The sequence below is a fragment of the Ursus arctos genome, unplaced genomic scaffold (assembly GCF_023065955.2).
Source record: "Ursus arctos isolate Adak ecotype North America unplaced genomic scaffold, UrsArc2.0 scaffold_21, whole genome shotgun sequence".
Lineage (NCBI taxonomy): Eukaryota > Metazoa > Chordata > Mammalia > Carnivora > Ursidae > Ursus > Ursus arctos.
The window spans coordinates 4,587,937-4,614,052 of record NW_026622886.1 but is presented as its reverse complement, the minus strand read 5'-3'; the positions used below and the strand labels follow the sequence as shown (position 1 = coordinate 4,614,052).

At 51.3% G+C, this 26,116-nt stretch overlaps 1 protein-coding gene across 1 annotated transcript in view; it reads left to right on the top strand.

The window, feature by feature from the left end:
* The first annotated feature begins 23,621 nt into the window (after positions 1-23,621).
* Positions 23,622-26,116, top strand: part of CYTH4 (cytohesin 4) — a 29,280-nt gene continuing 26,785 nt past the window's right edge. The window contains exon 1 of the mRNA XM_026479687.4: positions 23,622-23,822. Coding sequence (XP_026335472.1) covers positions 23,804-23,822 — 19 coding nt within the window. The 5' untranslated portion in view covers positions 23,622-23,803. The remainder of the gene's footprint in view (positions 23,823-26,116) is intronic.

Below are 26,116 nucleotides of genomic sequence, written 5' to 3'. Positions count from 1 at the left end.
TGTGCTTTCTGTCATTCTACATTACTTCGCATTTTCTAGAATTTCACAGGAATGGAATCATACAGTATGGGACCTTTGCAAAAGACTTCTTTCATGGAGACGCACCCGTGTTGCTGCCTGAGCCGGGCCCGTTCCCTGTCACCAGCGGGGATGTGTCACAGTTTGGTTATTCATTCAGTCCTGTCCTCTTTTAACCACACTGAATCACAGAACCGCGGGGCCTCTGGGCATGCGCGCAGAGATCACCAAGGCCATGTTTACCCAACCCCACCCTTGCACCACTGGCATCCAGCGCTTGGTTCCACAGAGCAACCGCCCAGCCCCTGCTCACATACCTCCAGTGACGGGGAGCTCATTTCCTTAGGAGACAGACTCTTTCATTCTCGGGCACCGGGGCCTGTTCCAAAACCCTTGTTCATTTCAGCCCCAACCCACCTCCCTAGACTGTCCTCACAGAGGTCCTCGTTCTTACCCTGAGGCCACTCGGGTCAGGGCCCTCCCTCCTCCTCCCCACAAGCCCCAGGATATGGGAGCATAGCGGTCATCCAGCAATGTGCTGGTAAATGTTTCAAATTCTACCTCTAGTCTGGTTATTTTTGCTGGGATGGAATCGTCCATGATATGAATGTATCAGAATGTATTCATCCATTCTCCCCTGAATGGCTATGTGCGAGGTTTGCAAAGCTTGCTTTACAAACAGCTCTGCTATGATGCACGGGGACTCCGGGAGCTGGTGGGTGAGGTTTCTCTAGAAATTTAGCCCCGGAGCTGGAGGCCACGTACATCTTTTCTTTCAATAGAGTGAGGAGTCATGCTTCAGGGGGTGCCCGGGGTCCACATCCCTGCCCACACTTGGCCTTGTAGGCTTTATACATCGGTCAACCTCATGGATGTGAAAGGGCATCTCATGGTGGGTTTTGGGACGTTTTTTAAGATTATTTATTTATTTATTTATTTATAAAGATTTATTTATTTATTTATTTGACAAAGAGAGAGCACAAGCAAGGGGAGCAGCAGGCAGAGGGAGGGGGAGAAGCAGACTCCCCCACTGAGCAAGGCAGCTATGACCTGAGCTGAAGGCAGCCGTTTAACTGACTGAGCCACCCAGGCGCCCCTCTCATTGTGGTTTTAATTTATATCCACTTACTTCTGGCTACCGAGCATCTTTGCAAGGATTTACTGGATCCTTGTGTTTCCTGTTCCCTAAATTGCCTCTTCATATATTTTTTTTTGGTCCATTCCACTATTCTTTTATATTTACTTGGGGAAGTTCTTTGTATACTCTGAGTTCCAAACTTAAATTGCTAAATGCATTACATGTCTTTTTTTCCTCCAGTCTTTGGGGTGTTTTTTCATCAGTTGTGACTTTTAATAGTTTTTATTTGAATGTAGCCTCATGTAAACTTCTTCCCCAGTGACGTTGTTTTTGGAGTGAGTCATAAGAAATCCTTCCCTACACCTCCCTCCATTTCATAAAGATGTTCTCCTATGTTTTCTTCTAAAGCTTTTAAAGTTTTGGGCCTCCTGGGTGGCTCAGTCTGTTAGGCATCTGACTTCAGCTCAGGTCACGATCTCAGGGTCCTGAGATCGAGCCCCGCATCGAGCTCCCTTCTTAGCAGGGAGTCTACTCCTCCCTCTGCCTCTCCCCTCCTCATTCTCTCGCTCTCTCAAATAGATAAAATCTTTTTTTAAAAGATTTTATTTATTTATTTTACAGAGAGAGAGAACAAGCAGGGGGAGCAGCAGAGGGAGAGGGAGAAGCAGGCTCCCCACTGAGCAGGGAGCCCGATGCGGGGCTCGATCCCAGGACCCTGGGATCATGACCTGAGCCAAAGGCAGACGCTTAACCAACTGAGCCACCCAGGCCCCCTCAAATAAGTAAAATCTTAAAAAAAAAATAATAAAACTTTTAAAGTTTAGCTTTTCATGTTCCAGGCTTTACACACTTGGGGTGGATTTTAGGATATAGTGAGATACAGAGTTAATTTTGTCATTTCCATCACCAACTGCTCTGGCACAATTCAGCGCCTGCCTTTCCCCAGTGAGCTGCGGCCCGCCCACCTGTCTCCTGGCAGGTGCCTGCCCGTGTGTGAGACTGCTCTGCTCCTGGCTCCTCTGCCTGTTGCTCCATTTGTCTTCCCCGAAGCCAGCACAACGCTGCCTTAATTACCGAAATCCTATGCCAGGTCTTTATAACCTGGCAGGGTAAAAATTCTCCTCTCTTGAACTTTTTCAAAATGGTTATCGCTGACCATTTGCTCTTTCGTATAAATTTCGTATAAGCTTGTCAAGTTCCGAGAAGAACTATGTCAGGATTCTAATTAGAATTCGGTTCAGTTAATAGAGGAATCTGGGGAGATTTGACATCTTTGCAATATTCAGTTTCCCTGCCCATTAACGTGTTATATTTCCTCTTTATATCATTCAATAAAATTTTATAATTTTCCCCCAGAAAGGTCATGCACATTTTCCCATCAGATTTATTCCTTGATACCTTATTACTTTCAGTGTCATCGTAACGAACACCTTTTAAAATCGCATTTTCTGTTTGTTGCTTCTATGCAGGAAAAATGTCAAATTTTGCATATTGGACTTATATATATTATACTTATATATATGGCCATATGGATGGAAATTCTTATTATAATTTATCTAGAGATTTTACTACTAACAAGTCTAAGACTGTCTCCGTAGATAGCCTTCATTTGTGGAAAATGACAGTTTGACTTCTTCCTTCCCAAGTTTTTTATTAGTTTCTTGGGTTGTCTGGAGCCTTTACCACAGTGTTGAATAGAATCCTGATGATGGGCATCTTTGTTTTATTTCTGATTTTTAAAAGAGTGCTTCGAGCGTTTCACCGTTAAAGATGATGTAGGCTCTTGGCAGATATTCTTATCCATTAAAGAAGTTTCCCTGTTATTGTTAGTAACAGCAGTTTTGTTCTGTTTTTATCACAAGCGTTTAATTTTATCGAATTCTTCTTTTCTGTGTCTATGGAGATGTGAATGACACTAATCCGTTTTGCTGGTCTTCAACGACTCATGCATTCCTGCATAAACCCAATTTAGCCACTCCGGGGAATGCTGCTGACCGCCCCTCACCAGCCACTGTCCGCTTCTTCTTTTTAGTAACAGAGCTCGAGGACTTGCAGCCTGCCATGCGCTCACTCAGTTCAACCAAATTCTTCAGTGTCCCTCGCAGCGAGGTGTGGCCTTGTGATTGAGTATGGGGGGAAAGGGTGCGCGTGGAATTAACGTGGGCAACTTCTGAGCCATCATCTCCTTGAAGGCTTAAACCATTTGTCCTGTCCATCTTTCTTGCCCCTCTCCACACTGGCTAGGAAATAGAAATGCCCGGGGCGCCTGGGTAGCGCAGTCTTTAGGCGTCAGCCTTCGGCTCAGGGAGTGATCCCGGTGTTCCGGGATTGAGCCCCACATCAGGCTCCTCCGCTAGGAGCCTGCTTCTTCCTCTCCCACTCCCCCTGCTTGTGTTCCCTCTCTCGCTGGCTGTCTCTGTCACATAAATAAAATAAAATCTTTAAAAAAAAAAAAAAAAAGGAAATGCTGGCATAATCCTGGAGGGGTGGGGGATGGTAGATCGGAACAGCTCACTCCGGACTTGAGGCAGAAACACACTGCATCTTCTTTCAGACCCTGTGTTTTGGTGGCTTTTGTTTTTGTTGTTGTTGTTGTTGTTTGTTTGTTTGTTTTTAAGATTCTATTTATTCATTTGACAGAGAGAGAGACAGCCAGTGAGAGAGGGAACACAAGCAGGAGGAGTGAGAGAGAAAGAAGCAGGCTCCCAGCGGAAGAGCCCGATGTGGGGCTCGATCCCAGAACTCCAGGATCACGCCCTGAGCCAAAGGCAGACGCTTAACGACTGAGCCACCCAGGCGCCCCTGCTAGCTTTTGTTATCACAGCTTAAATTACACCCTAAGGAATGCTGTCGAGATGATTGTCTTGTGTATACAGTTGACTTCAAACTGCCAGCATGGGGGCAGAGGCAGGGAGGGTCCCATGTTCAACAGTGCCATTGGCCAGTCATGTTCCTTCCTTTCTCATATTGTCTTTTGGGGAGAAGGGAAGGAGTAATCAAGGTTGTGTTAGTTTCACTAGATGAGTTGGTGACATTATCTCTTTTTCTTTTTTTTTAAACATTTATTTATTGAGTTGTGGGGGGCAGAGGGAAATCCTCAAGCTGACTCTCTGCAGAGGAAGGAGCCCCAGGCAGGGCTGGATCCCAGGACCCCAAGATCATGACCTGAGCTGAAATCAAGAATCAGCCGCTTAACCCACTGAGCCACCCAGGGGCCCCTGACATTATCTCTTTTTCTAATTTTAGAGATGTTTGGATAATATGAAATTATCTCTACCTTGAATATTTTATAACATTAATAAAGCCATCTGGGCCTGGTTTTAGAGTTATGTGAGAGAAGAAAGTAGTAGCTCTTAAATTAATAATTCAATTTCCTTAGTGGATACAGGACTATTTGGAGTTTCTATTCCTTCATGGGGATCCATCTTTTATACATTTTTCTAGAAATAGTTTATATAGCTTTCTGTTCTGTTTGGGTTCTCAAATTGATTGATAGAAAGCGATTCATAGTATTATCTTATAAAATTTAGTGTCTCCTTTTTAATTTCTCTTATATCCCTTCTTTTCATCCTGTATTGATTATTTTTGTTTCCAACCCTTTTCTGAATTGCTCCCCAGATTCGTTAGTTTTACTAAGCTTTTCAAAGAACCAACTTTTGGCCTTTTTAATCCTTTCTATTATACAATTTTTTCCCACTTAACTAATTTCTGTTCTTACCTTTATTTTTTCCTTTGGGTTTATTGCATTGTTCTTATTTTACTTTTCTTTTTTTCTTTTTTTTTTTAAAGATTTTTTTAATTTATTTATTCGACAGAGAAGAGACAGCCAGCAAGAGAGGGAACACAAGCAGGGGGAGTGGGAGAGGAAGAAGCAGACTCATAGCAGAGGAGCCTGATGCGGGGCTCGATCCCATAACGCCGGGATCACGCCCTGAGCCAAAGGCAGATGCTTAACCGCTGTGCCACCCAGGCGCCCCCTTATTTTACTTTTCAATTTTGAATGCTTCCTTCATGATTTTGCAGCCTTTGTGCTCCTAATAGCAGTTTTTTTTAAGGCTATAAATTTTCCTCAAATACTACTTTAGCTGCAACCTACCCTTTTTTTTAACTTGCGGTAAAAGATACATAAAATCTGTCACAACCTACAACCTTGATTTGTAACATTTTATTATGTTTTAGTTCTAAGTATCTTAAGATTTTTATTCTGGTTTTCTTTTTGATCAGTGAGTTATTTGAAAGTGTGTTAATTTTCAAATTCAGGAAAGGAATCATCTTTTTGCTACTGTTTTCGGTATTGTGGCCAAGAACATTGACTGTGTCACAGGAAAGCTTTTAAATTTGTTGAGACTTGCTTTATGTATGAGCTAATATGAAACTCGTTTTTCCATAGATGTGTAGATATTCAGTGTTCCCTATGCGTCTAATAAACCAAACGTGTTAACTACAGTACTCAAATCTTTTGTATCATTACAAATTGTTCTCATTTGTCTTGCTCGATCCATCAGCTACTAGAAAGGTATGTCCACTCTTCCTCCATGATGGTGACTTTGTCAATTCTCCTTGTAATTCTTTCACTTTTTATTTTTGCTTTACAAACCTTTAGGCTATATCATCACATGCATACAACTTTAGAATTATTTTATCTTACTAAAAATGTGTAACCTTTTATTAAAATAGCAGCCAGCATTTTTAAAGACTTTATTATATTTGTTATATTATATTTTAAGCCAGCACTCAAAAATTATCATAAAAATAAGAGCTTTAAAAAATATATAAGTAAACCCCTGGGAGGAGGGGGATGCCCTTGGCATCTCTGGAGGGCCCCCCAGAGGCATGCTGGGAACCCATTTGGGTGGAAGTCCACTCTGCTTTGGATCAGCTGCGTGTTCAGTGTCACAACCAAGAGAGGTGGCTGAAGATAGGTGGCCAGTTCTAGCAGCCCCCAGTGGCTGGAGTCTGGTTCCCAGCCTGGCAGGGTCCTCCCACAGTGACTGGGCTCTGGGGTCAAATTACCAGATGGTGGATTCAGACGGAGCCTCCTTCCCCCCACTCCCACCCCCAACCCAACTTCCTGGGCCACCTGGCAGTTCTAGTTATCTCCCTCCTTCCTGGTAGAGGGACCATATTTGGGCCCAAGGGCTCCATGGGGGCCAATTTCGGATTCAAGGAGGGGATTTTCTCCTAGGAGATCCCCATGAAGCCCTAGGTGGGAGTGCAGACCCCTCTCTTCATTGGGGGCTTCCCTTCTGCCCCAGACACGCCCAGAGACCCAGCACAGCCAGGCTCCCATTGTCCCCTGCCCGGGACCTCAGGAAGCACCCCCAGGCCACCGTCCTCCGGTTGATGGGTGGACAGAGCAGCTCCTTCTGGTTCCCGTGCAGGCACACCCTGCTGCTCTATTCCATATACCTGCTCCTAGGACGCTGTCTTGGCCTTTCCCTTCACACCCTGGGGACCATCCCAGCCACTCCAAGGCCCCCATCGCCATCCCAGAGACCTGCTGAGGATGCCCTCACCCGACCCCAGACACCCACCAGCCCCTCCAACTCAAAACCCCCCACCCCACCCCCAGTACAACATAACCATCTCATTCCCCTAACCTGGGACCTAGACAGCAAACTTTTTTTTTAAGCTTTTGGTTATATTTTAATATTTTCACATTACCTTTGAATGAGTAATACATTCACCTGGTCTCATGCAAAAGACCTTATTAGGATAAGTCAGCCTTCTGACCCACCACCCAGCCACCCAGTCCTTCTTTCTAGGAGGCCACCTCTATTGCCAGTTTCTTGTGTGTCCTTCTAGGGATCTTCCAGCTGGGGCCGGGGGGGGGGGGGGAAGCATTCTTCACTTCCTTTCTCTGACCCCAAAAAGGAGCCCACGACGCCCGGTGTCCTGCACTTTGCTGGTTTTCATTTACTGTTTACCTTGAAGTTTGTTCCGTATTCGTTCAGAAAGAGCTTCCTTCTTCATTTTCGCAGCTGAATTCCATTGTTAGGCGTGCCAGAACTATTCTGATTAGTTCCTACGAAAGGGCAGGTAGGTTAACCCCCACCTTGGGCTTGTCCCGCGGCGCTGCCCACATACAACAGTGCGCCTGCGCAGTTTTGCCAGGGGCTAGCATCTGAAGGCCCCGCCCTTTGGGAAGGCTGCCAGGTGACACGGGTGTCCCTTGAGCCACATACCCTCCAGGGCGGCTGTACCCATTCACCCTCCCACCAACAGTGCATGAAAGCTCATCTCCCACGTTCTCGCCAGCAGCCTTTCAGGGGACTTTCTTATTTCTGATGCTCCTGGAGGCAAACAGTGATAGCAGGATCGAGTGTTGATTTGCATTTCTTTTAGTATGAGCGAGCATTTTTCCAGGGGATTAAAAGCCATTTGTATTTCCCTTTTCTGTGAATTGTGTTTTCATACCCTTTGCCCATTTTCTTATTTGGCGTCCGGGCTTTTCACTGATTTCCATACTAGGGAAATTAGCTCTTTGTCCATCTCTCGAGTCGCGTTCTCCCCGTTCCTCCACTGGCTTCACTAATGGCGGTTTGACCATGAAGACTTTTGCGTATTGATATTGTCCAGTTCATTAGACTTTTCCTTTACGGCTTCTAGATTCTTTGTGATTCTTAGAAAGGCCTCTCCGACTCTGAAATCACATTTTAAAAACCTTCTACGGTTTCTGCTTGCAGTGTTAAGGTTTAACTTTCTACATTTGGGGGGCACCTGGGTGGCGCAGTCCTTAAGCGTCTGCCTTTGGCTCAGGGCGTGATCCCGGGGTTCTGGGATCGAGCCCCACATCAGGCTCCTCCGCTGGGAGCCTGCTTCTTCCTCTCCCACTCCCCCTGCTTGTGTTCCCTCTCTCGCTGGCTGCCTCTATCTCTGTCGAATAAATAAAATCTTAAAAACAAAACAAACTTCCTACATTTGGCTATTTGTTACATCACAGAGCAGACGCTGCTTTGTTTTTTTCCAGGTGGCTTCCCATTGGCCAGTGCCCTGCACGCTAGCACTGGATTCTCTCCCGGCGGACAGAAAAGCCGCCGTTGGCTCCTACACGTTCGCTCGTGCGTTTCAATGTTCCTGGAAGGGTCCGTGTTCCCTTCGCTCAGTCCCAGCATTAAGCCCCTTCAGGGCCCCGTGGTTCCTCCCTCCTATTATTTCTCCAGTTGGGCTTCCACTTCCCACCCCACAGCTTTAGTTCCGAATGCAGATAGGTGAGGGTCGGTGCTGAGGGCTGCTGGGGGGGGCCAGGAGCTTCCCCAACTGTGAATGAGATCCTGTTTCCCTTGGTGAGGCTCACTCTCACTCAGGGAGGGAGGGTCCCCGCGCTTGTCCCCACCCCTACACTTTTGTCCCTCTAGCATACCCAGGCCAGACCCCTGGAAGGTTCAGAGCCACACTCAGTCTGGCCTTGCACCTGCCATTCCCTCCCCCTTCAAATCCCTGCCGCCCCTTTCTGCCAGACCAGATCTTATCTCTCCTCCAAGACGCAGCATTGGGTGTTCCGCCTGCCCCCCCCCCCCCCCCCGCATCCTCTGCTTACCTCCACACTCCTTAGCCTTCTCGTGGAAGGTTAGGAGCAGAGACCCCAACCCCAGCCTGCCTGGCAGCCTTCAGGCACGCACACAAAGGCACAGAATTAGCCAAGGTATGGACACACCTTTGCTCTAGACAGACCGAGGCAAGGAGTCTTGGGGCCACTTCTTCACTCCATGTAAAGCAACCTCCCCATCTTGTCCAATGGGCGGGTCTTGGGTTTTGACTCTCAAAGTCCCCTTCCTCCTCCATGCACCCCCAGGCCATTTAACCCCTTTTTTCCCCAGCCTTTCTGCCTGCTACATTGTTGGGTGGGCCAGGGGACTCTGATGCTGAGTGGGGAGGGGAAGACACTTTCAATCCCAGCAGGATGGCCTCCTGCTGACAAGTCCCCTGGGCCGTGTTAGGTTGGCATACAACCATGGATCATGCTAGTCCTCGGCACTAGGCCCTGAGGACATGGCCGTGGGCAAATCCAAGTCCCTGCCCCAGGGAGTTCACATGCTGCTAGGGACACAGACAATACACAAGTTAATACAGATAATGAGAATACAGGTGGTGAAAAGAGCCACGAAAAGCTAACAAGGGAGGCAGAAGAGAAGAGAAAGAGAAGGGAAGAAGTCAAAATGATTAGAAGCCAGACTGAGCTCTGCAAAGATGGGAGAAGGGTACTGCAGGCAGAACGACCCGCTGAGGGCAAAGGTGGGAAGGAGCTCAGACTATTTTCAGGGGCAGCAAGGAGGCGGGTGGGGCTCAGAGAAGTGTAGGCAGAGCTGCGGGAGGGCCTGGAGGCACCAGTGACCGCTTTGCCTTCCTTCCGTGAGCAGGGAAGCCCAATCCGCATCGCAGAGGCGCCCCCTGGTGGCCGCATGAGGAATAGCCCCTAGTGGGACAAGGGCAGAGGCTGGGAGAGCCTGCCCTCACTGAGGTATCCAGAGAGGGACAGAGGCCGGGGTCAGGGAGGTGATGGTGGAGGATAAGAGAAGTGGCCGGACCTGGGATATATTCTGTGGGGTCTACAGGATTTTCTGATGCAGTCAAGGATGGCACCAGTTTCATTCCTAGCGACCCCGAAGATGGACGTGCCCTTTAACCAGAAAGGGGTGACTAGGAGGAGAGGGGGTGCAGGGTCAGCAATCAAGGCCTCCTTTCTGGATATTTCGGTTGAGAAGCCTATCAGACAAAGGCATATTGGGTGTGTTGCGTGATGAGTCTGGAGCAAGGGGAAGGATTCAGGGTAGACACAAGCATGGAGTTGTCCAAAGGTAGAGATACTCAAAGCAGCAGGAGGTCACCCAGGGGAGGAGTCCGGCTCAAGACAGGCAGGACCACCCAAAGGACCACGGGGCTGCCTCCTTCTCCACCTTGAGCTGCGTGACCAGAGGCTTCCTCCCGTTGCCAGCCTCCCCATACCAGACAGAGGATCTGGGAGAGGGTAGGAGGCAGGAAAATCCCTTCTACCACATATGTCTATCTGGGGCATATCTGTGTCCCTCTCCAGGCTTTCCCCACCCTGCCCTCCGCCCTGCCCCCGCCAGCTGCACTGTCATCTCTTTGGCCACTTGCCCAGGCCCCCTACCCCCGCATCCCCAGCCAGCAGCCCCTTCTTAGATCCCTCATCCCGCACAAGTGACCCAGACCACCCTTAACGTCTTCCTTCTTTGGCCTCCCACCACACACCTGGCTGGTCCCCACCCAGGAGCCTAGACCTCCTGACCCACCCCGTCCACCCTTGTGGACTCCCCTCGAGCCTCAGCAAGACCCCAGGTGCTCAGCCACCCCCTTGCTGAGCCCCGAGTGTTTTCCTTCTCACACACCCCTCCCCTGACCACATTCTGGAACCACCAACTTCTCCTTCAGATGACCTCAGCTTCCACCCCACCAAACCCGTCCTGAGACGGGCCCTTGTCCTCCTCCCCCTTTCTCCGTCCCCCGAAGGCACCTGCGTGTTCCCAGCCGCCTCCTCCCTGCCCACTCCCTCCTCTGCTACCACTGCTCCCCGCTCCCTGCCCAGAGCGGCAGGTAGATGCCCCCTACCCCCCAAAAAAAATGCGCAGCCGAACCACAGCGACAAGGGATCCGGAAGAAATGGTGTTCTGAGCTTTGCCGGCTCCACGGCGCAGGGAAGCACAGCACAGGGGGCAGAGCCGAAGGCAAGGGAGCCGACCCACCAACCGACCCACCGCTTCATCTCAGGCCCCATTCTCCCAGATCTCTGCATCACCCTCCTGGGGGCAATGGACCCCCTTTGAAGTACTTTTGAAAGGCTCACCGTGCATTGCTTGGGCTCCTCTCCCGACTCTCTCAGTTGCCTCATTCAGCGAGTATTGCCTCATTCAGCGGGATGTCAGGAAGAGGCAGCCCAGGCCTGGAGCCGCAGCCTCTGTGATGCCATCGGGAGCGCAGGGTCATCCTGGTTTTTGGCCCCAACATCCCTAGCGCTTGTCCTGCAGTCTGTCTTCTCTGCAAGATGGTGTCTGCGCCTCCCGGCCTCCTACCCACACGCCAAGTGGCAAGAGAGGGGAGGAGGAGTGGGCCCCAAACGGCATTCTCCTAATGAGAATTTCCTTCTATTCAGGAAGGGACGCCGCCGCCCCCCCCCCCCCCCCCCGGGGACTCCCTCGTTGGCCAGAACCACATGGCCACCTTGGCCGCAAAGGACACTGGGAAATGATTTAGCTTTGCAGACCCTACAGCAGGGGAAGGAAATTGGGAGACAAACTGGACATAAGTGTCGAGGGAGCCGATTTTTAATATTTGCCACAGCCGTAAAGGGAATTCATTGGCTTAGGTAACCAAGTTGTCCAGGCTCCGGTCTTTGGTGGATCCAGAAGCTCACAGGATGTCATCCAGACTCAATCTCCTGCTCTCCGTCTGCCCGCTCACTTCCTGTCAGGATCCCGCTGGTGGCACTCGCAGCTCCGGATTTGCCCCGTCCTCTGGCCGGAAATCACAGCTGGAAAGCAGTTTCGTGTTCCTAGTTGTTCCAGCAGAAATCCCAGGGTTGAATCCCATTGGCCCTACTTTGTTCACAGGTCCACTCTTGAGCCAATCAGGAGATGGAATATTGAGAGCTGGACCTCCGTCTTGCCTTCTCCACCCCCTGCCTGGATCTAGGGATGGAGACAGCCTCATCAATCACACGGACTGGAAGTGGAGGTGCCGTGGTCCCAAAAGACACTCTGAATCATGGGTAAGCATCAACGACAAAGGCCTCCAGCTCCCTCCCTCGCCTTGCCTGACTAGTCTCCTCCTGTCCTTCTACCTCTCTGACCTCTGACCTCTGACCCTCTTGCCACTTGGACCCCACAATGCTGCTTTCTGCGGGGATCTGAACTCAGCTGTCCAAAGCTTCTATGAGCAAGTGCGTGCCGTCTCATGACCTCGCGGTCACCCCCCGCACTTGGATGACACCCAGTACGTGTCTCCCAGCCACACCTTGCTGTGGAGCTCCAGATCTATTGAGGGAGCCAATTTTTAGTATTTGCCGCAGCCATAAAATCACATGACATCAAATTTCCCATCTTACCCGTTTTACGCGGACAGTTCAGTGGTATCCGATATAGTCATAATGTTGTACAACCAGCACCACCATCTGTCCCCAAAGCTCCTTCCATCTTGTCAAACCGGAACTCAGTTATTAAATACTAGCTCCTCACCCCCTCTTCCCCCAGCCCCTGGCACCCACCTTCTTATTTTCTGCCTCTATGATTTTGACTCCTCTGAACACCTCACGTAAGTGGAATCATACAGTGTTTGTCGTTGTGTGGCTTACGTCATGGAGCGCAAGGAACTCATGTTGTAGCGTTTGGCAGACTTTCCTTCCTTTTTGAGCCTGAATAATATTCCAGTGTAAGGAGGGAGCACATTTGCTCATCCATTCGTCTGTAAGGGGCACAGGGGCTGTTTCCATGTTTTAACTACTGTGGATAATGCTGCTGTGAACACGGGTGTACAAGTCTCCCTCCAAGATCCTGCTTTCCATTCTTTGGAGTGTAACCCCGGAAGTGGAATTGCTGGATCACCTGGTGATTCTGTTTTCCATTATTTGAGGAGCGGCCATACTGTTTCCCACCGCAGCTCCGCCATTTTCCCTTCCCACCAGCAGTGCCCATGGGTTGCAATTGCTCCACGTCCTCGCCAACATATTTTTTGGTTTGTTTTTTTGAGTAAAAGTTATCCTAACGGGTGTGAGGTGGTATCTCACTGGAGTTTGGATCGGTGTCTCCCTACTGATGAGCGATGTTGAGCGTCCCTTCATGTGCTCATTGGCAATTGGTGTGTCTTCTCTGTAGAAACCTCTATTCAAGTCCTTTGCCTGTTTTTGCATCAGGCTGGGTTTTTGTTTTGTTTTGTTCTGTTTCCTTTTGTTTAAGTAGGCTCCATGCTCAACACAGGGCTTGAACTCACGACCCTGAGATCGAGACCTGAGCCAAGATCAAAAGTCGGTCGCTTAATAAACTGAGCCACCCGGGCGCCCCTGTTCTTTTATTTTAGAAGTTTCGGGAGTTCTCTATATGTTCTGGATGTTAACCTCTTGTCAGATATATGATTTGTAAATATTTTCTCACAATCTGTGGGTTGTCTTTTTACTCTGTTGATAGTGGGTTTGACCCACAAAATTTTTAATTTTCATAGCTCACCCAGGATGGGCAGCCAAGACGCAAACTCGGACCATCTAAATGCAGAACGCACGTTCTTAACTACGGACAGACGGACAGATGGACAGATGGACAGGTGACGAAGGGAGGAGATGGCCGGTGGAAGATGGAGGGAGGCTGGGAGGGGGAAACGGTTGTGGGGGGGATTCCATGAAAGGCCTTCCGGAACTCCAGCTGCAGCCCAGCCACTCCCCAGCTGCCCCCTCCCCCAACAGGGCTGGGCGAGGGTGAGGCATGAAACCCCGTCACCTCGGCACAGAATCTAAGGGGAAGCCAAAACTTCATGAATCAAGATAAATAATATTTTGTGATATCTTTATAAATCAAAATCAAAGCAATAAATCATGGTGGACAAAATACCCAGCACTTAAATAATGATAGACTCTGAACCAGCTCTTGTGTGACCTCACCCACCGGACCCTACCTACCAACCCGGCACCTCCCTGTCCCCCTCCCCTCCACTTCACCCCCACCGCCACCCTGAGGCCAGCAATGGAGGGTCAGGAGGGACGGAGTGAAGAGGGAAAGGGAAGACAGAGGCAGGGTTGCCGGGCTCTGCTCAGCCTCTAGTCCCAGCCACAGTCACCTCCTGAGACCAACCCCCACCCTCACCCCCAGTCCCAGGCGGTGGCTTCCCTGAGTGGCATCCCTGCGGCCACCACAGGGAGGAGCCCACGAGCTGCCTTTGGTCTCCCGGTCTCAGCGGAAACCCGGGGAAGGGGGTGACCAAGGGGACAGACCCCACCCTGCCACGTTACCCCCCTCCACATCCCCCACCCTACCCCTGTCTGGCTCCTCCTCCTTGCCCGGGCTCCCAGAAGCTGAGGACCCAGGCTGGGCCCTCCCACTGCCCCAAGGCCCAGCCCAGTGCCAGCGGCCTTTAGTGGATTCCTCTGTGAAACCCCTCACACCGGTCCTATGGGAGGTGCCATCATTTTTCCCGGTTTTGTGGAAAAGGAAACTGAGGCCCAGAGAGGGAGAGGACGTGCACTCTGGGTATATCTAAGGGTTCAGGGAGCAAAAGTCCCATCTTGCAGAGTTGAGACCAAGGCTGAGCGTGGCTGAGTGACTCAGCTCCCATCGCGTGGCCTGGAGGGACAGAGCCAGCAGCGGAAGGCTGGCTTTGCCTGGGCACAAGGCCAGTGCCCTTTCTTGCCCTCACGCCACCCAGTGGGACCACCACCTGCGAGGCCCCATGTCCTGGCCTCAAAACGCAGGTCCAGATAGAAAGTTCTAGCAGGTGGGAGTCAGGGGTCCTTTGTCCCTTCCACCCCTTTGTGCTGAGTTTGGGAAAGGTGCATCCCCCATCTGTGGCAGGGCTGTCTCAGGACCCCGTGGACCTGGGGTCACACGGAGAAACCAGACATGGCCTCCTTCCCAGCACACGAAGCCTGTGGGGCAGCTGAGGGCATAGAAAGGGCAGTAGGAAAAGAGAATGAAAACGAGTCTCAGGGTACTGGGGCCCCCAGCCTTCCACGCCTGCCACGGTTTTCTCTTCACTGGGGGAGAGACCGCAGACAGACACCCCTGAGGCCCTTCCGGCAGAATGTTTGGGAATTCAGGGGTCACAATCTCACTGCCATCCCAAGCTGGCCTATTTCACTCAGCCTCTGGGTAACTAAAGGTTCTGATTAACAGAGCTACCCTGTCAATATGGGGATGGCCAACCTCAGAGTGAGGGTGAGGACCCGAGCTCAACGCTGGAAAATGGCTGGAAATTGCTAATAGACTCTGCTCTTGCTTTTGCCCATGGCTGCGCTGGGAGGGAGCGTTACCACCCGACACAGGTTAGCGGCGGGGAAGACGCTCGGACTCCGACCTGCTGGGCAGCTAGGCACCTGACTGTTGCAGGCCATCGTGAGTCAGGGATCCACAGGCCCTTAGAGTTGATGTGGGAGATCCCTGGCCCCCACCCCCGCTATTATTCATTCAACAAAACTTAGCACCACAGGCCAATCGGACCGACCTGGCTTCATCCTTCCAAGAGTTCACGCTCTAGTGCTGAAAACAAACTTTGAGCAAGCAATTAGGGTGACGGGTCCTAGGATTCTGGCCGGGCGTGCAGGAGCCATGAGCACTTGGGTTAGGACACAATGTCCAGAGAAAGCACAGTTTAAGCCAAGACCGAAAGCATGGGTAGCAGTTGGCCAGAGATGGTGAGAAGAAAGAACAAGTCCGGTGGAAGGAGTGGCATATACAAAGGCCCTGGGGCATGAGAGGACATGGACTGACCAAGACAAAGCAGGATGGTCCATAGTGCTGTAACACAGGGCAGCGGACAGCAGTCAGCTCGCGGGTCATGTTATGGAGTCTCAAAGCCATCCGGAGGCCAGCGGGAAGCCCCTGACAGTTTTTAAGCAGCAGAATGATGTGACCAGTTGGCTTTCAAAGCAGGAGGTCGCAGGGAGCCCCAGCACTGCCCAGAGATGACACCAAAATGACAGAAAGGGGACCCATGAGAACACGTGTCAACAGATCACTTTGTTCAAGTCTATGATTACACTTTTAAGCCAAAAAATGGGACTCCGCGGTAGACTGAAGTTTAAATCCTCAAGTGTCAGATTTCAATCTTGGCGGGACTGACAAGAACTCTGGAGGAGTGGCCTCCCCAGTAACTAGAACTGAGGTCCCAGAAATATGACTCAACCTTAACCACAAGAACACACAAGTCAGAACCAAACCCTGGGCCGGAATCCCTGCATGTTGGCCGCAGCTCCTCTGAGCATCTCTGGCTTGGTCTGTAAGGTAGACAGTGGCGATGCCCTTGGGCCAAGGGAATCTTCTGGCCTTTTGCCTTGGGCTGACCACACCCCCACCCCGGGCCCTCCACCCCTCCTGCCAGTGGCCCTTCCAGCCACAGATTCCCCAGGTCTCGGGTCTCAGTGGCTTGACTCCAGTAGAGTCGCTCCTTCTCAAAAACACCCCGCCCACTCCCACCCCCGCCCCCGGGACCCCACCTCTTGATCTTTTCTCGACACCTCTCTGCCTCCATTTCCTCAGCTTCCTCTGCTTGTGGCCCCTGCCTCCCCACCTCCCACCCCGAGCTGCTAATGCACTGGGAGCCCAGAGACCTTCACTTCCCCAACACCTATGGGAGGCAGTGCTGGCCACTTCTTCAAAGGCCCTCGTCTTGGGGTCTGGGACCCCCCTGGTTTCCTCCTGGGCCTCCTCCTGCTCCCCCCTACCCCGTCCCTGTGGTACCATTTCCCTCCAGGGCCCCACAGGCTAACACCTTCGTTCCCACCAGCAGCCCCCTCCATCCCGCCTCCCTGGCTAGGGAGCCCACGTCCCACCTCCATGCTGCAAATGCCTGTGCTCCCTGTCCCAGAAGCCCTTGCATCCAGGTGTGAGCACGACCCCCCTGGGCCAAATGAGATGAGCGGAGCCCTGGTGGGTGTGGTCGAACAGGTACAGATGCCCGAAACTGCCACAGCCCTCTGGCACCCAGGAGGGAGGCTGAGCACAGGGAGACCCTGCCTCGGGCTTGCCCTGGACCTCGGCCCCAACCCATCCCACAGTGCAGCCACTGAGGCCCACTGGAGGCTTCTGCTTCTTCCAGGCCCCATTCCGGTGAGCTTTCGAGGAGGCTAGAGCCCGGGGCCACCTCCCGTGTGCACGTGACCCGCATGTATCCATAGGCTTGATGTGCCAATGTGTGTATTCCTGTCCCCAGCAGAAACTACAGTGCCATCCGGAAACTTCTGCCGCCTGTGTTGGAAAGGGGAAGCAGGAGTCAGGGAGCAGCTGAGTGGAGGGTGGAGGCCAGGGAGGAGGAGTCGGGGGAGGGAGAGACCCGAGGCAGAACTAGGGCCAGATCTGGATTCCTCCCAATCCCACCCTCCACCCCATCTTGAGCCTTTGAGTCTTTGTTCCTGCTGTTCCTTCCACCTGGAACACGTCCCACCACCACCTTCGCCGAAGCACGCACTCCTGCTTGACCTTCCACAGGATTCTTTCCTTTGTTGTACAAAGATCCAAGATTCTGGACGGGCACCCCTGCTCTGGGAGGCCCTCCCTGAATGGATTCGGAGCCCCTCCAGCCCCAGGCTTACCACTGAGTGTTGGGGGTGGCTGTTGAGTTTCCCGTCCCTCGCACCCAGCACTTGGGGATGCACTCAGGGATGCCTGGCCGCCTACTCAGTGTGAGATGACGACTCCCACGTAACATCTCTCCCCCCACCGAAATTCCACCTCACGAGTCCCATGCTCAGACTCAAACATTTGGGGATCCTGAAAGTTCACACGTCTCCAGCACAGAGGGGCCACATTCTCAGACGTCTGAGCTGGGCAGCACAGCTGGATACTGGCTGACGGTTTATCCCATACACGCCTGTACCCTGAATACTGGGCCACGACCTTTACACCTTTTGCTTTTGCAGTCCTCTCCTCCCCACAAAAGAAGGAGGCATTCTTATCTTCCCTTTGCCCATAAGGAAGCCGACTTGCAGGGTAAGGGCACATGCCCCAGGCCACATGGGTAGAGCTGGGATCTGAGCCCAAGTCTCAGATGAACATAGAAAATGCACAGAAAGCTCAAACCACGTTAAATTCCGTAACCCAGAGATAATCTATGTGTTAACATTTTGGTGAATGTCCTTCCATCACGTGTTGTTGCTGAGGCATCGAATAGGTAAGCCATGAGCCAGAGACGCCCATTTTATTGGCTTTCCCGCTTGTTCTCCAGCTCAGCATTTTGTAATTTTTTATTTATTTTTTATTTTTAAATTTTTAAAAATTTTTTTTTATTTATTTATTTATCTATTTATTTGACAGAGAGAGCAAAAGCAGGGGGAGCAGCAGACAGAGGGAGAGGGAGAAGCGGGCTCCCTGTTGAGCAGGGAGCCCGATGCGGGGCTTGATCCCAGGACCCTGGGATCGTGACCTGAGCCGAAGGCAGATGCTGAACCAACCAAGCCACCCAGGCGCCCCAGCATTTTGCAATTTAAAAAAAAAAACTAATTGATTATTAATATCACACACAAATTTATAAATCTAGTGATCTTTGAAAAACAGAGATCTGGGCATCCCAGGCTCTTGTCTTTTCAAGGCAACAGTCGGCTGGCCCTGAGGACCAGCTGCCAGGTTCACATAGGACAAGCCTCTCCGTTTTGCCACAAGCCCCACCGTTCCCTGTTGTGCCCTCATTTAGCTTACCTGTCTGACCCCCATCAGGCTGATAACCTCTTTCTAGGCATCTACGACAGCTAACATTTATCGAAAACCTAAAATATGCCAACCACCAGTCACATGTATTTGATATGGGTTAACTTCTTTAATTCTCGAAGTAATGATATGAAGTAGGCACTATTATGCCCATTTTACAGATGAGGCAACTGGGGATCAATTGCTCAAGACCATGGTGAGAAAGCGGCAAAGTTGGGATTGGAACCCGGGCAGTCTGCCTCCGACCCCCGTGCTGTATGTAAAGACACACACACTCAGCCCCAGGTTGAGGATAACGTTCCATACCAATCCATATAGTCTAGGATCATCTGTATCATAAAAACAAGAGAAACTAAAAAGTCAAAACTTACCAAAAAAAAATAGCAAGAGTAGACATTTGTTGCTTTTTCCACCTAGTTTTCCTTCCTTTAAGGAACTAACCCTTCTCCTGGCAGTTCCTTCCCTTCTTACCACCCTCCTGACCAGAAGGCTGAACATATGACCCAGTCTTGACCAATCATGGCGTTCCTCCTATGATATTGCAGGGATTGGTCCAGAGATAGGCACGTGACCCAGGCCTAGCCAATCAGAGTCTTTCCCTGAGATTTTTTTTGGGGGGGTGGGTAGGCTGTCTTTCTAAAGTCAAAGGTGATCTGATGTGAGCCTGGCACTGTCTGTGGCTGGGCTGGCTGCCCTATGGAGAAAACCCATCTAAGAAAGAAACAGCTCAGACAGACTGAGAGAATGGGCAAGAGAATGAGAGAGAGAGACACACACATCTTAAGTCTCTGATATCCATATCCTCAAGGTCAACCACATCTCCAGGAACTGAGCCAGTAAATTCCAGTTTAAGCTAGACTGAGTTACGTTTACTGAAAACCAAAAGATGTTTGAATTCTATATCCTCATTATTCTCTTCAGTGACTCACACAGGCCCATCATCTGGACTCAGCATAATTTATTAACCATTCAGTCCCTGATGAGTGTTTGACTCTTCCCAAATTCCTGTTACCAATGGGATGCTGGGAAGAAACTTCATGGGCTCATCCTTTTCCACGTGTGTGTAATTATCTCATTAGGGGCAATTTCTAGACATGAACTTGGACATCAAAGTGATCTCTGCTGCCCTTGATGTCCATCCCAGCCTTTGACTTACTGAGCCATGGACTGTCCCCCAGGCCCAGCTTCCTCCTGTCCCTCTGTGCTACAGGGTCCCAGAAAAGTCTTGCAGAGAAACCTGGACAAGGAATGATAGGTCGGGGGGATATCAGCCATGTTTGGAAAGCCCCCTCCGAAGTCCCACTTGCAGCTTGGGTCTCACAGGCCAGAGCCTCAGCACTCCCAAGATGCAGGGGTGCTCCATGTGCCTGGCAGAGGCTCCCTCCAGTTCCGAGTCATGAGAAAAAATGAGAAATCAGAGAAAATTATGAAAGGGAGGGACTTCAAAGATGATTCATCGCAGACACACACCCTGCCCACTACCTGTCACGTCCCACCCGGTCCAGATGACTCAACCACGTGCCCCACGTGGGCCAAGATTTTTGTCTGTCTTGTGCCAATGCCAAGAACAGCACATGGCACGTAGTGAATGTACATACGTCTACTCTACTGGATGGATGGATGGATGGATGGAAGGTTTACCCCAACTGTGCAACCCAAATGGGTTCAAGGGCAGGTTCTGCCCCTTGCTCACTCTGTTAAGACCCTCCCCTGAAGAGGTTTCAGTCGTCACACATGTAAATAAAGTCACTGAGTCAGACCGTCCCTAAGCTCTTTCCAGCTCTCTTGCCCTCAAGGCAGCTATGTCCAACAGGTGACAAATTCTGAGCTTTTGGGCAACAGAAAGCATCACCTACATGGTTTTATTACAGTCGGATTCAAGTGCTGGATCTTTCCTACCTCTCCCCCAAAGAGTGGGCAGGCCATTAAACTTCTTTCTAAATGTTTGAAGTGATGCTTATATAAGTTCAGAGTGGGAATGAAGTCACACGGGACAGAGCTTGAATCTGAGCTTGCGTCTTCCTGGTTGTGTGACCTTAAGCAAGTAACTTAACCTCTCTGAACTCAGTTTCCATATCTATAAAACAGGGATAGTAATTCACTTTGTTGGGTTATGCAAAAGATTAAATGAAAGGATTTGCAAGCACTTAGCACAGTGCCTGGTGTGTAGTGAGCACTCCATAAATGGTGGTGGTGGAGGTTGTCTAAAGACCTCCCAGACCCCATGTCGGGATTGCTGTGTTGTTCCATAACCAACTATGAACTTCCACATAGTTCACATGGAGAAAGCAGAGACCCGTTTCAGGAAAAAAGGCTGACCTCAGGCTAGAAAGAGTCTCAGAAAGGGGACTTTAAAGGAAGCCCTTCCCATTTTCATCCTTCTTCCTACACGATATTCAGGCACAATGGCTAGAGATCAGGCAGCCACGTTGGGCCATGAGGAGACCTTGAGGATAGAAGCAAAAAGTTAGAGGAAGCCTGGATCTCTGATTCCCTGGCTTCTATGAGAACAGTCCTATATTACCTACCTCAGGCTTCTTTCTCCTAAGAGATAAATATACCTCCAATTTCTTTAAACCACTGTTATTTGGGTTTTCTGTTTCCTATAAAGAAACTTAATTTTATTTGTCCCCATTTTGCAGATGACAAAAAAACAGGCTCAGATGGGAGAAATTCACCTAGCTAGCCAGTGCTGAGTTGGGATTTGAATCCAGGTCTCCACGACCCTCTCCTATTAAATCTACCAAACCCATTGCCACCCACAATGAGAAGGTCCCTCCCTCTCAGACTACCTGCGTACAAGTTGTTAGGCATGACCAGGACTGGAGGGGCAGAAGGAAGCGAGGTGCAATCACAGAAGGCTTCACAGAGAAAGCGGCATTTGAGTTGAGTCTTAGAGAATGAGTTTGTCATAATAACTGAACCACCTAACTAGCCCTTGAGACAGAAGGGGAAGCCCCAGTTGCCAGCCTGTGGCCCCAGGCAAGGTACATGTACATCCATTGGGCAGCATTAGGGCATATTTCAGGGGTCTCCAAGACCGTCGTCGGGTTTGGTGATTCACCTGGGGGACTCACAGAACTCAGCACCTAGTTTTACCTACAGCTATGATCTATGACAGCAAAAGGGTACAAAGCGAACCCAGCGACAGTGCCTGGGGTGAGGTCCGCAGAAAACCAGGCATGGGTGTCCAACAGTCCTCTCCCAGCGGAGTCACACAGGAGGCACTAAATCTTCCAGTCGCAAAGTGTCCAAACGCACGCGAGGTGCTGTCAACCCGGGAAGCCCAGTAGAGACTCAGCGCCCGGGGTTTTTATTGGGGGCTGGTCACGTAGGCACCTTCTGCCCAGCATATACCAAACTTTCAGACTCCCAGAAGGAAAGCAGGTGTTTAGCATAACCCACGGTGTTTACACGGTTTAGGCTCAGTGAGCCACTCTCATCAGGGAACAGCAAGATCCCTCCAGAAACCCAAATTCCCAGACACCAGCCAAAGGCCACACCTGCAAGCAGTCCTGGTAAAGGATCACAGCCCCAGTCCTGCTGTGTTAACTTTTCTGCACAGGGAATGACACCTTCCTCCCCATTCCTGTTTTTGAAGTGACCCAGGAAATGGGTTTTTGTGCTTCAGACCCAGATGCGTACAGAAAAATCTAATTTACTATGGAGACCATTTCAACAAGTTTGCTAGAGAATGACCTTGAGCTAGGCAAGAGCCCAAAGGCAGTGGGGGGGGGGGCTGGTTCCAAGAGTCCTGAGAGCACAAGACTGGCGGGTCTGGCCCTGAGCTGGCCACTAACCCAAGTTCCAACTTGGTCAAGCTTGTCCCAGAAATGAGCCTTGGTTTCTGCTTCAATGAAATGAAGGCATTGGATTTCACCTGTATCAGTGAGCTCTTGCTGCGTAACAAACCACCCTAAGAGTTGGTGGCTTAAAACAGCCATGGCCTCCCGTCCTCCAGCAGGCTAGCCCAGGCTGGTTCCCATGGCAGCTGGGCAGGCAGGTGGCCAGAGAGAGCCACAGCCCAGCCCAGATTCAAGGGGAAGAGAAACAGATTCCACCGCTTGGTGGGAGGAGTGGCTGTGTAGTTATGCAAAGAGGGCTGTACACAGGAAAGGGTGGAAAGTGGAGCCAACTTTGGCATCAACCACACTATCTCCCCTACGTTCCTTTCATTCATTCATTCATTCATTCATTCATTCATTCATTGCTCTTACCAGACACGGAGAAATGGAGGTGATATTGTCCTCATGGGGCCCCCGGGCTGGAAGGGAAACAGATGAATAAATCGAAAGGTGCCACAAAGTTACACCGAGTGACCATCTATTTTATAGCTATTTCTTTACACAACACTTTTTTCCACAAAGAAATTAGATCAACTTGCAAGAAAAGGCATAGCAATAAAATTGGGAATTTTAACCAGAAAGAAAATTGAAACCAAAAGGGAAAGGAGACGGCACTCATTGAGTCCCCGCTGTGTCCCAAGCATCTTACGCACATTCTCTCCCACCATCTTTTCTATAACCCTGAGGAGAGGATTATCATTCCTCTTTTCTAGGTAAGGAAACTGAGGCTCATTGCAGATAAGTGACCTTGCCCGAGTTCTCACCGGTCCCGAGGGGCAGAGCTGAGAGTCACACAGCTGAGTCTGGCCCCAAAGTCCATATGCTACAGTAGAACGACTGTAAAGGAACTTCAGGTTTGACTCTGAGTTTCCTAGCAGCCTGAGGGAAAAGAGAAACTAAATATATCACCAATTGGTCACTAGACAGGAAAAAGCCAGACATGTCATTGAGGGGAAGCAAAGCCTTTGCTAACACTGAATCCAAGGGAGAGTAGACAAACGAGAGCTTGTAGGGTGAAATCTTTGGGGCCCAGCTGTCCAAAGGTGACCCTTCAGCTGATATCTGGGGAGGTTGTTAAGTAAATGGCCCGTTGTCCCCTGGAGAAGACTGTGTCCCCCAGCAGCTATCATCCACTGCGTACGCATGCGCACGTGTGTGTGTGTGTGTGTGTGTGTGTGTGTGTCTCGCTGTCTCACTTTCTCTTTTTATCCCCCAACCCCTCCCTTTGTTTGTCTCTTGTCTCTAAATCTCCCTTGCCCGCACCCAAAAATGCAAAGAGTCCCTGCTAGTCAAAACTCTGCTGGTTTTAGGAAGTGCTGCTGCGTCGACAGTGTGCACACCAGATCCTAGCAGACGGGACCTACTTCCTCCCCACCGGGCGCTGGGCGGGGCGACCCGGAAGGGGCCTGCGTAGCCGAGGTGACACATCTCTGCCCGGCCAGCTCCCGCAGCAGCTGGGTCAGCAGGCCACAGCAGCACAGGCCACCCTTCCCCAGGGCCTCAGAATGGACCTGTGCCACCCAGGTAAGCACCTGGGGCCAACCTCTCTGGGCCTCAGTTTCCTCTTCTGTAAAATGGAGACAATAGTGCCTGCTTTCACAGGATCCTGGAAGGAATTGATACAGACATAGGTCTAAGACAGGTGGGAAACGCAGAAGCAAGCAACAAAGGTTTATGAGCTCAGGCCAGGTGCCAAGCTGTGCTCCAGGAGCCGGGGGCCCAGTGAACAAAGCAGGCCCTAGAGCTCACGCTCTGGGGGGGGAGACAGACGGTAAAGGTATTCACATAATACATCAGGAGGTGACAAGCAGAAGGAAGAATGGCCAAGAAGGGTAAGGATGATGGGAGAAGGTGGTCGAGAAGGCCTCAGGAGGAGACACCGTTTGGTCAGAGGCCTGGAGGAGGGAGGGAGTGATCCATAGGGGTCCCTGGGGAAGGAATATTCCTGGGGGAAGGAACTGTCAGTGCAGGAAAGGTTGCTCGAGTTGAAGATGATGATGTTGATGACAATGGTTGTCTGGGGGGCACAAGGGCCCTGAAGCTCCCGTTTAGCCTCTGGAGGGGGGGGTGAGGACAGCCTTTGGGGAGGCTGAGGCCACCGCCCAGAGGCCCAGAGCGCCGTGGAGGGGGCGCAGGGAGAAGCAGCAGAGACCCATGGCTGAGACCCTCCCTGGTAAGCAGGACCGTGTGTCGAGGGGGAAGAGGAGAGAACAGGATGGTGTAGCGTCTCTGCAAGACAGGGAAAAGCAGGGCAAAGCCTCTGTGCCCTGTCCTCAGAACATCCCAGTACTGCCTGGAAGTCCAGCGGACCAGGGCTGCCAGGAGCTGTCCAGTTTCCCAGGTTCAGATGACATCCACCCTGCGAGCAGTAGAACCTTTTCTTCAAACAAAACCTAACACAGAGCAGCCTGACCCCGCCCACCGGGCCTCCCTGGCCCCGGGCTCCAGGGAACACAGAGAACCACCCATCCCTTTCAACAGACCAACAGCCTTTGGGCTTTCGGTGGCAGGTGGCTCATGGCCTGGATGGGCTCCAGCAATATGTCTTAGGTGGCGACTAGAAGACAAGAGGGGACCCGCGAGGAGCAGCCCTGGGCTCAAGGTCACTCCGCAGATACAAGGCAACAGGAGGCAGGGAGGTCATGCCCGCACACACTGCCTGGCTTCCCACCATTACTACTTTGTTCTTTCGGGGCTTCACAGACTGAGTCCTTTAGAACAGGGATGGCTGTCTCCATAAGGGGGAAACAGAGGCTCCCAGAGGTGAACGGGAGGAGAGGACTGACAGGAGGCCAAAAGCTAGGTTGCTCCTCTACTTTAGGCTGGTCCTGGGAGGAAGTGGATTGAGAAAAGTCAATGCACGCGGTATGTTGAGAGGTTTGAGATCTCCATGGATTGGTTCATTCATTCATTCATTCACTCATGCTATCAACGGTCCGCCTGTGGGCAGGTCCTATGTGGGGCAGTGCTGGGGACTGCAGTGACCCGGTCGTGGGCCCAGCCATGGGGGAGCTGCTGGTCCAGGATGTGGGGGACGGGGACACAGATCCTGCAGCACAATGCCCCAGGCCAGATGAGGAAGCGACTCCTTCCACCTGGAAGCGGGAGATCTGGGAAAACTTCCAGGAGGAGTCAGAAGGAGGGAAGGAAGGTCACCTTCCATTACCCAGAGTGGGTCTTGATCAAATCTCCTCCACAGCCAGGTGGCTTCCCCTCTCGGAGCTCAGATCCGTCATCTGTCAGTGGGTTCCATGCTCCCAGCCTGAGCTGGGAAAGTGAGTGAGTAGGGCTCAGGCGCCAGCCCTGCACCAACCTGCCAGTGGTCGTGATGAACCTTTTCCTTCTGTGGGCTCCGGTTCCCCATCCGTCCCGTAGACAGGATGGTGGCCAAGGTCCCCCAGGACAGCTTCCCCTCCTGCCATGTGTTCTGCCCAGAAGCAAATCAGGCCCCCTTCCCCCTGCAGGGCCTGCCGGGAAGACAAGAGGTCCAGGCAGCAAAGCCCCTACGTGACCAAAGACAGCACCTTTGGGCTGGTGCAGGGAGGCCGGGCGCAGTTAAAAATAGACACAGCTTGGCTCTGGGGGTGGAGAGGAAGCCACACGACACCCACAGAGCTTCGGGGGCTGGGGCGGGGAGCAGCTCCGCCAGACACCTCTCCTGCCCCAGCCCCCCTCTCGCAGAGACTCTGGGGCGCCTCTCCCCTGGGGGGGGGGGGCAGGAGAGCGCCCTCCTCCTGCCCTGGAAAGGGGAAGCAAGGCCAGCTGTCCTGGAAGCGGGGCTGCAAGCAGAACGATTTCTAAAAATATGATGGGAAAGA